Genomic DNA, 14,043 nt, shown 5'->3' on the forward strand with positions numbered 1-14,043 from the left:
CGACTTCTATCCACTGACATATTTATAGTTGACCTATTTTTCCCCGACGTCTATCTACTGATCAATTTATAGCTAAAGTGGTAGGTATATTGTAATGGTAGTAGAAATTAGTCAAAGATAGAAAGTGATTTTTAGAATGTTTCATAAGATTAGTAAAAGCTGGAAGGAGAATTGATTTCATTACTAAGGAAAAGGATAACAAAGATATGAATATGAGAAAGAAAATGAAAGAAAAAGGTAAAAAGAATCTATGATATTTAGATGAAAAGAGTAATTTAGAATCATAATTGGCGCTACTTGAACCACAATAAATATTTCAGTGTTATTTTTATTTGATAAGATGGATAATTGCATTTTGATGTTCCGAGCTCTCAAAATTTAAAAGGCTACTTGATTTAATTATTTTTATTCACATGAAAGATACAAACAAAACAAATTAGAAGTACGAATAATGAAAGACAACTTTGAAAAAGTCGTGTGAAATTATAAAAGCAAGATCATTAATAACAATAAGAACTTCCGAGAAACATTAGAGTGCATTCGTTGATGCACTTTATTGACATGGGATCTTCATAAACCAAAATAAAACAAAGAGATTGAAAAGAGAAGATAACCAATTAAAATTAAAATTATTTAAGAAGTAATTTTTTGATGTTTAATGTAATACCTATATCATGATAAATACAAGGTTTGTTAACCACGTGAAAATTTAATTTTAGAATTTTCCATGAGGTTGGTAGAAGGAGAAAGGTGAATTGACTTGATTATTTTAAGGAAGGATAATCATAATTACTTAAGGAATTGAATAAGCGAAGATAAATAATTGAAAAAGATAGCGTAAAAAGGTGAGAATTGGAAATAATTTTGGGAAGTATATAAAGAAGAGGTAGAATTACAAAAAAGGAAATTTATTAAGATGAAAAATAATATGGAAAAAGACAGAAAAAGAAAGGTAGATAAACAAGAAAAATAACAAAAAGAAAAAGAGGGAAATTTCAAAATGTCAAGAAATAAATAAGTGTATGATCAAGATCTCATTCTATTTCGGAAGCTCATAGCATTGGTCCCGATAAACCTCAATTTAATGCTTCGTCTCTCCCAATAAATGCCTACGCCTTCAACTCGTTCTAAAAAAATAGAATTCCGAGTAATAAGTTTTTGATACTCAGCGACCCCCGTTAAAAAATAATCGCAAAAATCCAAACATATATCTATCCAGCCATAGGGTAGATCGGCAGCCACTCCTCCTCTGATACAAAAATAATTATGCATCATTCGCATACCGGTGACAGCTTCGAAGAGTTCATATATTAATTCTCTTTTTCAAAAAATATAGAAGAAAGGAGTGCACGCCAATATCCGCCATTAAAAGGACCGAGCCACTACAAATGAGGAGCTTTATGAAATAATACAAAAAGAGGTACTAGTACTGTCTTCTGTATAATACTATAAACTTGCACAAAATGCCAAATATTTTGTCCAATTCAGTTTGCCAAAAACAGAAAGTATGAGACAGTTGTTCGCCCTTTGGTTTCCCTGACCATTTTACTATTTTCGGTTCTTCATGCTGATACCGTGACCAAAAAATCTCTCTGCCTTTTCAAAAATCAACAAAATCCCTTCACAAACCTATCTTTTACAAATTGTTTCTTAGTAAACTCTCTCTGCTTTACTTTCTCTGTTTTTCTCTTTGCCCAATTTACAACTCAAAATTTGCAAAAGGTTAAGGGATTCTTATTTTGAACATTCGGATTTTGTGATTTGAGGTATATCAACTCCTTTTTTTTTCTTTTCACAAAGTGATTCTAATACAAAGTTTATATGTTTGATATTTCTATTACGTACAACGTAGCATGTATAATTTACATTCTTTCGTTACAAGGTTAGTGTAGTTACTAGTGTTTGTTTGTTCTAGAAAGTTCTTAGGGTTTTTGAACTTACTTTTGAGCCTTCATTTGGTTGTAAGTTTTGGGGGTTTTGAGGTATGTTGATGGATGATTTATTATAGACCTTTGTGCTATTTTTTTATGTCTGATTTTTGCTGATATGATACGAGATTATTTGTGTATTTCCTGTTTTAATTGGAAAAAACTTAAATAAAGTAGGCGTTTCACCATAGAAAGAAAATATTTTTTTCACTTTATTTGAAATTTTTGATGTTGGAGTTGAAGATGGAGTTATGTTTGGTTATAGAGTTTTGCGAAAAAACATTTGGTTGTTTGAATGTATTGAGAATGAAAAAAGTGAAGACGGGTTTTAGGTAGGCGTTTGGGCTTAGAAACGAAATATTTTTCACTTTATTTGAAATTTTTGAAATTGGAGTTAAGATGGAGTTGTGTTTGGTTATAGACTTATAGTTTTTGCGAATAATATTTGGTTGTTTGAATGTACTGAAAATGGAAACAGGGTTTTAGGTGTTTTCTAGATTTCAAATATAACTTCAAGTTGTATTCGGAATTTTCATGGCCAAACACTGATAAAAGGGGGCTCTCGATCAGTGTGGTAAAAATACAAAGTATCATATGATGGAAAACAGAGCTGGTTCTAGAAAATTTTAGAAAAAATTAAAAATGTATGTTTTTTTTTTTTTTTTTTTTTTTTTGTGTGTGTGTGTGTGTGTAGATCAGTGAATATATATATATTCTGTAGATCAGTGAATATATATTCTGTAATTGACAGGCTAACCTATACATGTATATTCTGTAGATCAGTGAATATATATATATATATGAACATACAGTAACGCAGTTGAGTGCATTTGTGTGGGCTATATACTAAGTTCTATTGACCTTTCAGAAAATATGTATTATTTCTATTGGAACTTCTGGGGATAGGACATAGATAAATTTTATATACAAGATTGAATTCACCCTTCAAGGGTTTGGTCTTTTGAATTTTATGAGCAGCTAATATAAAAGTAGATGGTTTCCTTGAGGTTGACTTCATCAAGATATGAAAATATTTGTTCCTATTGCATTTCAATTTCCTTTGGTAAGTATTCTTGGTTAGCTCAAGTTAGTTTGGTTATTAACGAAACACAATCTGACAGGGTGAAGATGTCTCATAGAAGATCAGGGAAAAGTGGGAGCACTAACTCAGAGTTGGAAGAGTTGAAGTATAAATACTATAAAGATTTAAGAGATAAAAGAGTCAAAATTAGACGTTCTGGGAAATATTTCGAATGTCCATGCTGTCATGATTCAGGTAAAGAGTATGATTCACAAGAGCTTCTAAGGCATGCTTCCCGCATCGGTAGAGAATCAAAGAGTGCTAGTTTGAGAGACAAGGCTAGACATTTGGGATTGTACAAGTACTTGGATAGGTACATAGATGCAGACAAGAACATATCTGAATCAAGTAAGAGGAAATGTTCTGAGCCACCAGGGAAGAGTTCTCGAGATGCCAAGAGTGATCCAGTAGAGCCATCTCAGATCAGTGAGAAGTCCAAAGGTGGAGGAAAATTTTATTTGTCTGCTGCTAGGACCATTGAAGCAGTAGATAGATCTGTTGATGGTGCTGAAGAGCCTCCGAGAAGGGAAAAACTAAATGCGGAGAACAAAGTGGCATCCGAACCTCCTCGCAGAAGTACTAAAGATGGTCTGCCAGTGCCACCCCAACCTGTCCTAGCATCTAATAGGCCATTTATCAGCAAAGCCAAGGATGATCAATTAGTTGTTCCTTGGATGGGAATAGTAGCCAATATCCCAGTTGAATATAAGGAAGGTAGATATGTAGGTAAAAGTGGAACAAATCTAAAGAAGGAGTGGATTGAGAAAGGGTTTAATCCAGAGAGGGTTCATCCTTTGTGGAACTTCCAGGGTCACACTGGATATGCCATAGTTGAATTTAAAGGGGATTGGTCTGGATTCATGAATGCTATGGCATTTGAAAAAGCATTTGAATTGGATAAACATGGGAAGAGAGACTGGAATTCAGTAAGACGTCGAGATGATAAATTGTATGCTTGGATTGCACGTAATGAAGATTACTACTCTAATGGTCCTGTTGGTAAACATCTCCGCAAACATGGAGATCTAAAGTCAGTTTCTGAAATACAAGAAGAGAACAAGAGGAAAGATTCAAGTCTGCTATGCAACTTAACAAATGCGTTAGAGATGAAGAACAAGGAATGTGAAGAGATGAAGAAGAAAATAAGCAGAACAGAAGTTTTTATGGATAATGTGATGAGTCAAAAGGAGAAGATGATCCAATGCTACAATGACGGTGTGTTTTACTTTTGCCACTGTGCTGTAAACTAGTTATCCTTTCTCTATCTTATTGCTTCACTTTAACAGAATACTAGAAGATATTCCTGTGTGAAATTTGTTCATTCATATCATGATGCTGTGCCTCATCTTTTGTTCTCTTTGTCCTCTAATGTCATATGATCTGTTTACTAGAGATGGAGATGATGCGGGATAAAGCATTCAATCAGCTTCAAGATTGCGTACGTGAGCATGAAGAAAGTAAAAAGCAACTTGAAGCTCAAAAACAGAAATTGATGCTACAAGAACAAGAATTGAGAAAACGTGAAGTACTTAATGAGAGTGAGAAAAGAAAGCTTGACCGCCAGAAAGAGATGGTAAGAAAAGAGGCATATAGAGAAGTGCATTGTTTTGCAGGTGGTGCTTCACAAAGGGGAAAGTAGAGATGATACTCTTCGGGTGTCTAATATACTGCAGTTATTCCTTTTAAAGACATTTAACGTAATTTTATCCAGTTGAAAGTAATTTGAATTACTCAAGCATATCTAGTGTGATCATCACCGCCTTTCTGCTTCCACTTTGCTTGCCTGATAATATGGTTATAGGAGTTACTAGAATTCAAGATCCTTGGATGTCTTCTAATGATGCTTAACTTAATAGCTTTTTTCTGAAATTCTTTATCTGCAGAATGAAAGGGCAATCTTGGAGCAGAGAAATGCAGATGAACAAATGTTGAAATTGGCTGAAGATCATAAGGTGTAGTGTGCACTTTTGGCTTAAGACAGCCTCTTTGAGAACACAATATTCCATAGCTTTTAGCAATTGACTTTGAGGTTTTACTTGCAGAGAGTAAAGGAACAACTTCATCAAAGAATAATTGAACTTGAAGCAAACCTTGATCAGAAGCAAGCGCTACAGTTGCAGATTGAGCGCTTGAGAGGTTCCATGGAAGTGATGAGACTCATGAATGAGGAAGGAGATCTCGAAGCTAAGAAGAAACTGGATTCAATTCAGGAAGAAATCAAAGAGAGTGAAGAAGAACTTGAAAGCTTGGAAACACTGAATCAAGCTCTAATTATAAAGGAAAGACTTACAAATGACGAGGTGCAGGAAGCCCGTAAAGAACTAATCGATGTGAGCATTTATACCTTTTTAATTCATCCTCATAAATATTTGTTTATAATGAAGCAAAGTATGTTTACTGTAAGATAATTGGAGCTAAACGTATATGCATTACAAAGGCTTTGGTTACTTTATATTTGTCCACCAAAGTTACGAGCATTTTTATTATTCACCTGCATGAGCGGTGAATCCTTCTAATTTACTAAGGAGCCCGTAAAGAACTAATCGATGTGATCATTTATACCTTTTTAATTCATCCTCGTAAATATTTGTTTATAATGAAGCAAAGTATGTTTACTGTAAGATAATTGGAGCTAAACGTATATGCATTACAAAGGCTTTGGTTACTTTATATTTGTCCACCAAAGTTACGAGCATTTTTATTATTCACCTGCATGAGCGGTGAATTTTTCTAATTTACTAAGGAGTTTACACGTGACAAATATATTTCCAAAATAAAATTGAGTACACCATACGTCTGCCTTTTTAATAAGTCTAGCGGACGTTTTTATTCTTCACCCATTTTCTTCCATGATATCAATCTAGAACCACACCTTCACAATAAGTTCGAAGAAATGCTCATCATTGTTAAAAAGAAGAAGAAAAAAAGGACAAAAAATATTTCTATGACATATTGGTATTTGCAAGCAAGATCCGGTGCTTGTGGGTGAAATTTTTTAGCTGCCGTCTTCCTCTGCTTGTAACAGGATGGCCACCTACATTATATGCCATGATCATTTACAAGTTTGTATCTGCTAAATGCTTGAAACTAGCTCTATAATATTCTGTAGTAACCTTCTGGAGATGGTAAACCTGACTTCATAGTTTATTTTACTCCTAGGATTGTTTTTTTTTCCCAAGTACGTCGTTGCTTTTTCAATCTAGTGTTATACATGGTTTCTCATAAACAACTTTTTTGGTCTTCTGAATCTATCATACTTCATGCGTGGAGGTTGTTAGGTGTATTTATCTTCTTAAGTTCTTACCTGTCTTCATGACATGCTCTCTTAATATGTTTCCGTGACTTCTTCCCGTGTAATGTTTGTTTCTCGGAGATTCTCATTCATAATCAGCTAAAGCTTGCTATTACTGCAAGGAAGTGCAAATGATTGATATCTGCAATATGGCTCATGCTTTAAATTGGCATCTGAAGACAACATGCGCAGTAGTAGCTGCAAGCTGTTATAGCTTTACATTTACATTGCTGGATATCTAGAATAAAGGAAAAGAATTGCAGACCCACAAGCATGCCACAGGGATTCTAATGTTTGTAAAAGTATCTTTGTAACATGAAGATGATTTCAATCTCAACGTACCCACCAGTAATGTAGGAACAGCAATTTAATGTGCAATTGTCATGTTCTTCCCGAAGGGGAGCCTTGGCGTAACTGGTAAAGTTGCTGCCATGTGACCAGGAGGTCATGGGTTCGAGCCGTGGAAACAGCCTCTTGCAGAAATGTAAGGTAAGGTTGCGTACAATAGACCTTTGTGGTCCGGCCCTTCCCCGGACCCCGCGCATAGCGGGAGCTTAGTGCACCGGGCTGCCCTTTTTGTCATGTTCTTCCCTTTGCTCTAGTTAACTATTGCTTTGATTTATTTTCTTACAGGGTTTAAAGGATAGCCGTGCAGCCCGTGCTAATATCTGTGTCAAGAGAATGGGAGAACTTAATGAGAAGCCATTCCATGCTGCTGCAAAAAGAATGTATAACTCTGAAGAAGCAGCAGAGAAAGCAGTGGAAGTATGTTCCTTGTGGGAGGATCACCTGAGAAATCCAAACTGGCATCCGTATAAGGTTATCCAAAAGGGTCAAGCTGCTGAGGTATGTACTCTTTTAACTAGTGTTATGTGTATTCTTTTTGGTTTCCTTTTTTCTTTACTTATGTGATTTTTATTTACTTTTGACTTCTCAGGAAATAATTGATGAAGATGATGAGAAATTGAAGGAATTAAAAGCCGAGTATGGTGATGAAGTGTATCAATCAGTGGTAACTGCCTTAAATGAGCTGAATGAGCATAACCCGAGTGGTAGGTACCCAGTACCAAAGTTGTGGAATAACAAGGAAAAGAGAACCGCATCATTGAACGAAGGAGTTGAGCACATATTGAAACAGTGGAAGGCGCATAAGAGGAAAACAAGATGAAGCATTTGACTGAACTTTGAGGGGAAAGAAGCAGGAAAATTGATTATCATTACATGATTAATTCAAGTAGGCAAGCTCAACCATTACCAGGAATTCTCAGTCTTGCAAAAACATCATCATTTATGCAGCCCTTCTTTTTGCTCTAAATTCAGATGAGACAGTTTGTTCTTCATCTCTGATGGTTTTTGTCTTTAGATACATTGCAGCTCAAGTATTGTGTAAATTCTGACCACAAACAGGCAACAACTAGAAATATATGGGTTAAGTCATTGAATAGTTTACTTTAGAAACCTGGTTTCAGAGGAATACTCTATAATCTGCAGCATGGTGCTCTTTCATTCTCTTTATCAACACCTCTATCCATTATATTATGTTCCTATTTTTCTCTGCCATTGGTTTTTCTTTATTGAAAACGAGGAATACTGCCTGATTCTTCATTCTTTCACACTGATGACCACTCTCTATGCGACTACTCTGTTTCTCTTTGTCGGATTTATTCTTTGCGTGTCATTAGGTATTTCTTTGTCCAGGCAAACAAAGGTAAATTGTGTGGATCGATTAAATGAGCAAAGAATCTTATTATATGCTGCTAGAGTAACACGCAGAATGAGATCAATGATGACCGCAAGTAAATATGATTATCTTGAGGAATGCGCAACTCTACTCAATTACCTAGACATTTCATGGATCTCTATACCTTAGAGTTGAAATAATTTCTTCAAAATCCCCATGAAATTGTGCTTTCTGCTGTCGTATTAGGCTGCTCCTTCCAATAGTACTAGTATATGTATAAAAGATAAACTGAGATGTGCTTGTCTAACAATGTACGAGATATAGACGACAAATTAAAAGGGAATTCGAAGCCATTCCTTAAAGAATCTTATTGGTTTTTACTCACAAGTCTATTGAAAATGAAGGGGGACAAAGCCATGGAGTTGGAATCCATTATTGATTATTATCCAGTCTTCAACATACTTGAACGGAAAATACTTTATGTCATGGCTTTCACCCATGAATTTCCTCTTCATATTTAGCTTTTTCTACGGAAGTTTATGGTTTGCAGCTCAATTATTTCATTAACTACCTAATGTTTTGCATGTTTAAAGCCCTAAATTGTTGATTAAGGCTAAACAGCTACCAAAAATGGACTTAAACCAATCAAATGCGAGCAAATTGTAACTTGCAAGATACCAAAAACAACATACATATTTTCAATTAAACTACAAATTACTGAAATACAGTTAATAATAGTAATATATATATAGTCCTACTACTAGCTGCGGCTGCGGGCTAACATGTTTTTGCAGCCACTTCAGCTCTTCTATATCATCCACACTTCATCCCTTCCGAAATCCCTAATTTCTCCATAAAACTCATTAACTCTTTCAACTTAACCCATCCAAACCAAAAAAGGTCCAAAAAAAAAAAAAAAAAGAGAGAACCCCGTAATCAATAGACTTACTTTTCCATAATCCCAAGTCCAAAAAAGCATTTTTCTAACAACTTTCACAATCCCCCAAAATAACCTTTTACCACAATAGTCAAACAGCAGATAAAAAAGTCTTTAAAATTATAAGCTATTTTTTTCCCTTTCACTTAAACCCTGAAGTTTTTCCCAATGAAAGTTTGACCAAATTGCCAATGTGCAGGAGCAATATTCCATGAAGTAGAGCTACGTCTATCACTGGCTCTGACCCTAAATGAAAGTGCTTGACCAGTCAAAACAGAGTTTGTTTGCCAATTTTGACCCCAGTTACGACTCATACTTATCCAACCAGTCTTTGCACCTTTAATGCTAAGATTCACGATATCCCCTGCACCTGCGACGTTCGTTACCAAAACTAAGTTGAAGTAACGGAAACCGTTAATTGTGAACCTTATTCCACCTTTCTTCCTGCATGGCACCCTGCGTAAATAAATAAAACACATCAGTTTATTTTAGTCATTTAAGCATAGCCAGAGGACGAGTATGTTAACGTGGAATGTAAATATGAGGACCCACTAGGAAAAGGACTAGAGAAAATAGGAGACTGTGCTCCACTACCTAGGGTTTGGTGTTTGACATTTTTGCGGACTACTGTGCTTCGTTTGATTTTAATAACATCAACTTGATTTAACGGAGTCATAATTTATTTTTACATTACCATATCATTAAAAAGATTATTAAAGATATAACAGTTAATAATAAACAATGATTGGTCCTTATTCGGTGTGTTTACTGCCAATGGGAAAAATTGTTGGAGAATCAATTATTTGGGCGTAAGTTTACCTAACCACGCGCAACTAACAATCAATGGAGACAGTTATTTCGGAATTTCAGTTAGGATATGATTCACACCCATCTTATGCCTTACCTGTTTCAACATACTACATATTAGTATAATATGTAATTCCCTCAATAGCCTTTGTTCGTATAGGATCTGAAGCAGAGCTTAGATTTTATAACTTGTGGGCTTTGGATTCTAAAAATGCAATTACATGAGTTTTTGGTAAATTACTTATACATATTAAGTGTCTAAATCTACATATAAAATTTTAAGCGAAGCTGTAGCTCCCTCACTATATGGTAGAGCGTGCAACACAATTATACAATATGAGCATTCTACAAATTATCGCTGTAATAATCCACATTGACTATAACAGGTTCATATGCAGGGTTGATAAACAGTAGGAAATACATGGGTAGGTACAGAATACTAATTATGGGCAAACTAATTTTTTTATTTTTATAATATGGGAGATACAAAATGGTGAAAAATATGTTCATATTCATTACAGTAGGTGAGAGAATTTTACCTGTGTTTATTATTAGCCCAATTGTGACAACTCTGTACCAGCACCCGGTACAATTACAGTAATTTACAGGGAAAAGGAAGAAAAGCATGCAAATTGTACGTTTGACAGGTTATTTTCTACCCCATGAGTGAACAGAAAAAACTGACAAAAGCAATAAAGAAAAAACCAAAACACATAATAATAACCCCACCCACCAGCAGAACATACCAAAAGCACAAATAACAGGGGGGAAAAAAAGAACCCGCGATAGTTTGACTTGACACAACGTTTAGAAAAAAGAAAAACATTTCAATTTGTGGATTTATAAATTACTCCTATTAAGACTTGTTTGGCCATGAGAATTATTATCTTTTTTTCTTAAAATTATTTTACTTTATTCGAAAATCAATGCCTGGCCATGAAAATTGAATTTGGAAAACAACTATAAAACTGCGTTTTTACTTTTTCTTTTCACTTTTTGTCAATGTAGTGACTCCAACCAACCAAAAATTCTTTGTAAAAACTATAACCAAACCTAATTCTATCTTCTACTCTAACATCAAACATTCTAAATTTAGTGAAAAATATTTGGTTTTTATGACAAAAAGCCTATGAAGGCAAAAGGAGCTATTCCTAATTGTAAAAACATGACATTCTTTTTGGTAAATATTATAAATAAAAAATGGAGACAGAAAAAGCACAAAATGCTTACCGACGGTAAACAACGGGGACAATTCCGGCACGATACTCAGCAATGTGGAGAAACATAGGCATGGCTAGGTCGAAATGTGAACGAGGTGGGTTACACCAGCCGCCATTGTCGTTTGGCAGAGCAAAATTTGGTGGGCAGAAATTAGTTGCAGTAATGAAAATGGATGGACTTCCTGGATGGCACCATTGTGGGTAATTGTCACACTTAATCTCAAAGCATGCTCCACAACTTAAGCCATTGTTGAATAACGCTGTGCTTAGTGCTCCATTGTTCACTCCGTACCCTTGACTGTATAAGTTACCGTACCCACATGCCCCACCTGTAAATCCATCACAAATCACAAAATTAGATCTATAAATTGACTTGAATTCTCTGAACATAGAATGGAAAGGCTAGAAAACAGATAGAAACAGAGCATTTCAAGTACATTGTGTAAAGAAGAAGAACAAAAAGGAAAAACCCTAAAAATGGTGACATACCATAGATTTACTAGTTGACTTGAACTTCTTTGAACATAGAACAAAAATGCTAGAGAATAGAGTAAAAATGGAGCATTTCAAGTACATTATGCATATGGGTGGCTCTAGGGCAAGGCAAGTGAAATGGCAACATACCCATAGTACCAGAGGCATCACTACCGCCATAGAAGGTAGCATGAGCACTCTGCCATGCACCGCCAGTATAAACACCTGGGATTCTTGCTTCAGCTGCAAATAACATTACTGAGAAAAGAGAAACAATACAGGCCACATTCAAAAACCCCATTTCTTTGAAAAAAGATGGAAACAGGGAGAAAAACTGGAAAAATGTATGAAGATGAGGAGGAATTGGTGGAGGGAAAGAGGACTACTTATGGAGGGAGCTAGGAAAGTGAACCTAGTGGCACTTGATGTAATTATGGTCTCATTGGATATCCCATTTTGTAAATGGAAATATTTAACAGTAGAGTTGTAAACGATAATTTAGCTTTTCTTCGGTGTGTGCTTCACGCTCCAATGAAAATGTTTTCTTTTTGGCATTTTTATTTTCAATTTAAGTTATACGCTCATTTATTTTACCGAAAAGGCTTAAATATGTTAAACTATTGGAAATGACTCATTTATACTCTCGAATTATCGGAAATGACTCATTTGTACCACTCATCAGTAGTTTGGCTCATTTATGCCATCGTGCGTTACCAAAATGACTCATCCATGTCATTTTTTTATTAACGTCAGTTTTATAATACCAGATATGACATGTGACATCTAATTAGAGGTCTACATCGTTTAATTAAACTAGCCCAATTTTAAATCCCAAAATTAATAAAAAATTCGATCCATACACCCTACCCACCCACAAATATAATCTAGTCGGAGGTCACGTGTCATATCTAATATTGTAAAATCGGCGTTAATGAAAACTGACATGGATGAGTCATTTTGGTAACGGATAATGACATAAATGAGCCAAACTGAGCCATTTTCGATAATTCGACGGCATGTTTGAGCCTTTTCCATTTATTTTAACTAGTTATTCTATCACATTATTCTCTTTAGTTTTCAAAAACTAGACTTAATACAAACAATTACACGTTGTTGCATGATACGAGTAAATACTTTCTTTTAATTTTTACAGGATGATCCAATAAACACTTTTTCTCCGGTCACAGTCTCTTCACATGAAATAAATTGATAAAGAAGCAAGTAGTGTCTACATGAAAAAATGAACTTGAAACAATGAGGTTAGAAATTCAAAGAAGTTTTATGATCCATCACAAATATCTTACTCCCTGTAGCAATTATATCACACACTTTTCTTTTTAATCCGTTCCAAAAAAATAACACATTTTTATATTTACAAATAATTTAAATTTATGAGATGATTTTCAAAGCTTGTTTTGGGTCATAAATTTTAAAAGTCTCCCTTTTTTTTCTTAAAGTAAGTGCCTAATTAAATGGTGTCACATAAATTGAATCAGACGGAATATTATTTACTCCTTTTTTCACAAAAAATCCATAAATATAACATAAAAGATTGTTTATAATTAATCAGAGATTATTTACCTTTACTTGACATGTTTAAAAGCAAAAAGGGAAACCGGACGAAACCAGCTGGATGACTTGATAGGGACCAGTGTAACATCACCATAATTTACGGGCCGAATGCGATAACATTGTGGGCTTTCTGTGGGCCCAAAAAGACAAACGCATCTCTCGAGCCGCACGCGCGACGCACACTAACGCACTTTGGTGAAAAAAAAAAAAAAACTAAATTGTCACACCAATTTGATCTAAATTTTGCCACACTTATATAAAAATTACTATAATCTCTATTGAATAATTTTAAATTAAAATAAACTTTAAGAAGAAAAGATAGAAATGACATTAAGTAAGCATAAATTATTAAATTTGACCTAAATAGTCATATAAATTTATCCTATATGGACTATTGTGGCCAAAATAATATAGCCAAAAAACCTTATTGAAAAGAAAAAAAATAAGGTGAAAAGTTAAAAACAAAGGAACAAGGTTGTAAGGTTCTCTTTTTTTCCCCCCTTTTTTTAGAAAACTTTAGGGACCAAATTATTATTTTAACTTTTTCCCCACCGGATATAGAATGTTCTGTATCTACCTCTTTTCAGTTTTGAAAACAATTTTAGGCAGGAGAAGGGTTAAGATTTTAAGAAGTTTCATGGACAATTTACATGGAAATCTAATGATTGTGTCCCTCCAAAACCACATGCTACACTACACTCCTTCATGCTCTTCAAGTTATTTCTTTTTTACTCTTTAATAATGGGTTATAATTTCAAAAAATTTAGTATTGAAGTTATTATACTTTTGAAATTATGAATTTTGATTACATTTGCCCCATATTTATTTGAGCTATGTGTTAAATTACTGTATCCGATTGAACTCGCACTTAGAAAGTTGCATTCAATAATGCCCCGCTGCGTTATAATTTTCTTCCTTTTCACTTATTTTTTTGTTTATTTTAAATATTGAAATGAAATTTCAGATAACACACCACAATTTTACTTGAAAAAGAGAGAGTGTATTTAGTTTAATATTAGTACTACGAAGTAAAGCCATAATATGACGCATT

The 14,043-nt window shown here is 34.4% G+C and overlaps 2 protein-coding genes across 2 annotated transcripts; one reads left to right on the plus strand and one right to left on the minus strand.

The window, feature by feature from the left end:
- The first annotated feature begins 1,490 nt into the window (after positions 1-1,490).
- On the plus strand, positions 1,491-7,846 carry LOC132052851 (factor of DNA methylation 4-like). The gene is made up of 7 exons (XM_059444552.1): positions 1,491-1,766; positions 3,050-4,224; positions 4,401-4,582; positions 4,893-4,961; positions 5,052-5,339; positions 6,935-7,147; positions 7,239-7,846. The coding sequence occupies exons 2-7, from the start codon at positions 3,057-3,059 to the stop codon at positions 7,467-7,469; spliced, it is 2,151 nt and encodes a 716-aa protein (XP_059300535.1). The 5' UTR covers positions 1,491-1,766; positions 3,050-3,056; the 3' UTR covers positions 7,470-7,846.
- An 811-nt stretch (positions 7,847-8,657) lies between these two features.
- LOC132052852 (expansin-A6-like) lies at positions 8,658-11,778 on the minus strand. The gene is made up of 3 exons (XM_059444553.1): positions 11,571-11,778; positions 10,957-11,275; positions 8,658-9,375 (listed from the first exon to the last, which is right to left on the minus strand). Exons 1-3 carry the CDS (start codon positions 11,719-11,721, stop codon positions 9,066-9,068), a joined length of 780 nt encoding a protein of 259 aa, XP_059300536.1. The 5' UTR covers positions 11,722-11,778; the 3' UTR covers positions 8,658-9,065.
- Positions 11,779-14,043: the final 2,265 nt, after the last annotated feature.

This window comes from Lycium ferocissimum, chromosome 4 (assembly GCF_029784015.1).
Source record: "Lycium ferocissimum isolate CSIRO_LF1 chromosome 4, AGI_CSIRO_Lferr_CH_V1, whole genome shotgun sequence".
In the NCBI taxonomy this organism is placed as follows: domain Eukaryota; kingdom Viridiplantae; phylum Streptophyta; class Magnoliopsida; order Solanales; family Solanaceae; genus Lycium; species Lycium ferocissimum.

Coding starts and splice junctions, on each gene's coding strand:
- LOC132052851 (XM_059444552.1), top strand. CDS start 3,057: ATGTCTCATAGAAGATCAGGGAAAAGTGGGAGCACTAACTCAGAGTTG. Junction 4,225..4,400: donor GATCCAATGCTACAATGACG/GTGTGTTTTACT, acceptor TCTGTTTACTAG/AGATGGAGATGATGCGGGAT. Junction 4,583..4,892: donor TTGACCGCCAGAAAGAGATG/GTAAGAAAAGAG, acceptor CTTTATCTGCAG/AATGAAAGGGCAATCTTGGA.
- LOC132052852 (XM_059444553.1), bottom strand. CDS start 11,721: ATGGGGTTTTTGAATGTGGCCTGTATTGTTTCTCTTTTCTCAGTAATG. Junction 11,276..11,570: donor TGATGCCTCTGGTACTATGG/GTATGTTGCCAT, acceptor ATGGATTTACAG/GTGGGGCATGTGGGTACGGT. Junction 9,376..10,956: donor GTCCCCGTTGTTTACCGTCG/GTAAGCATTTTG, acceptor TTATTTACGCAG/GGTGCCATGCAGGAAGAAAG.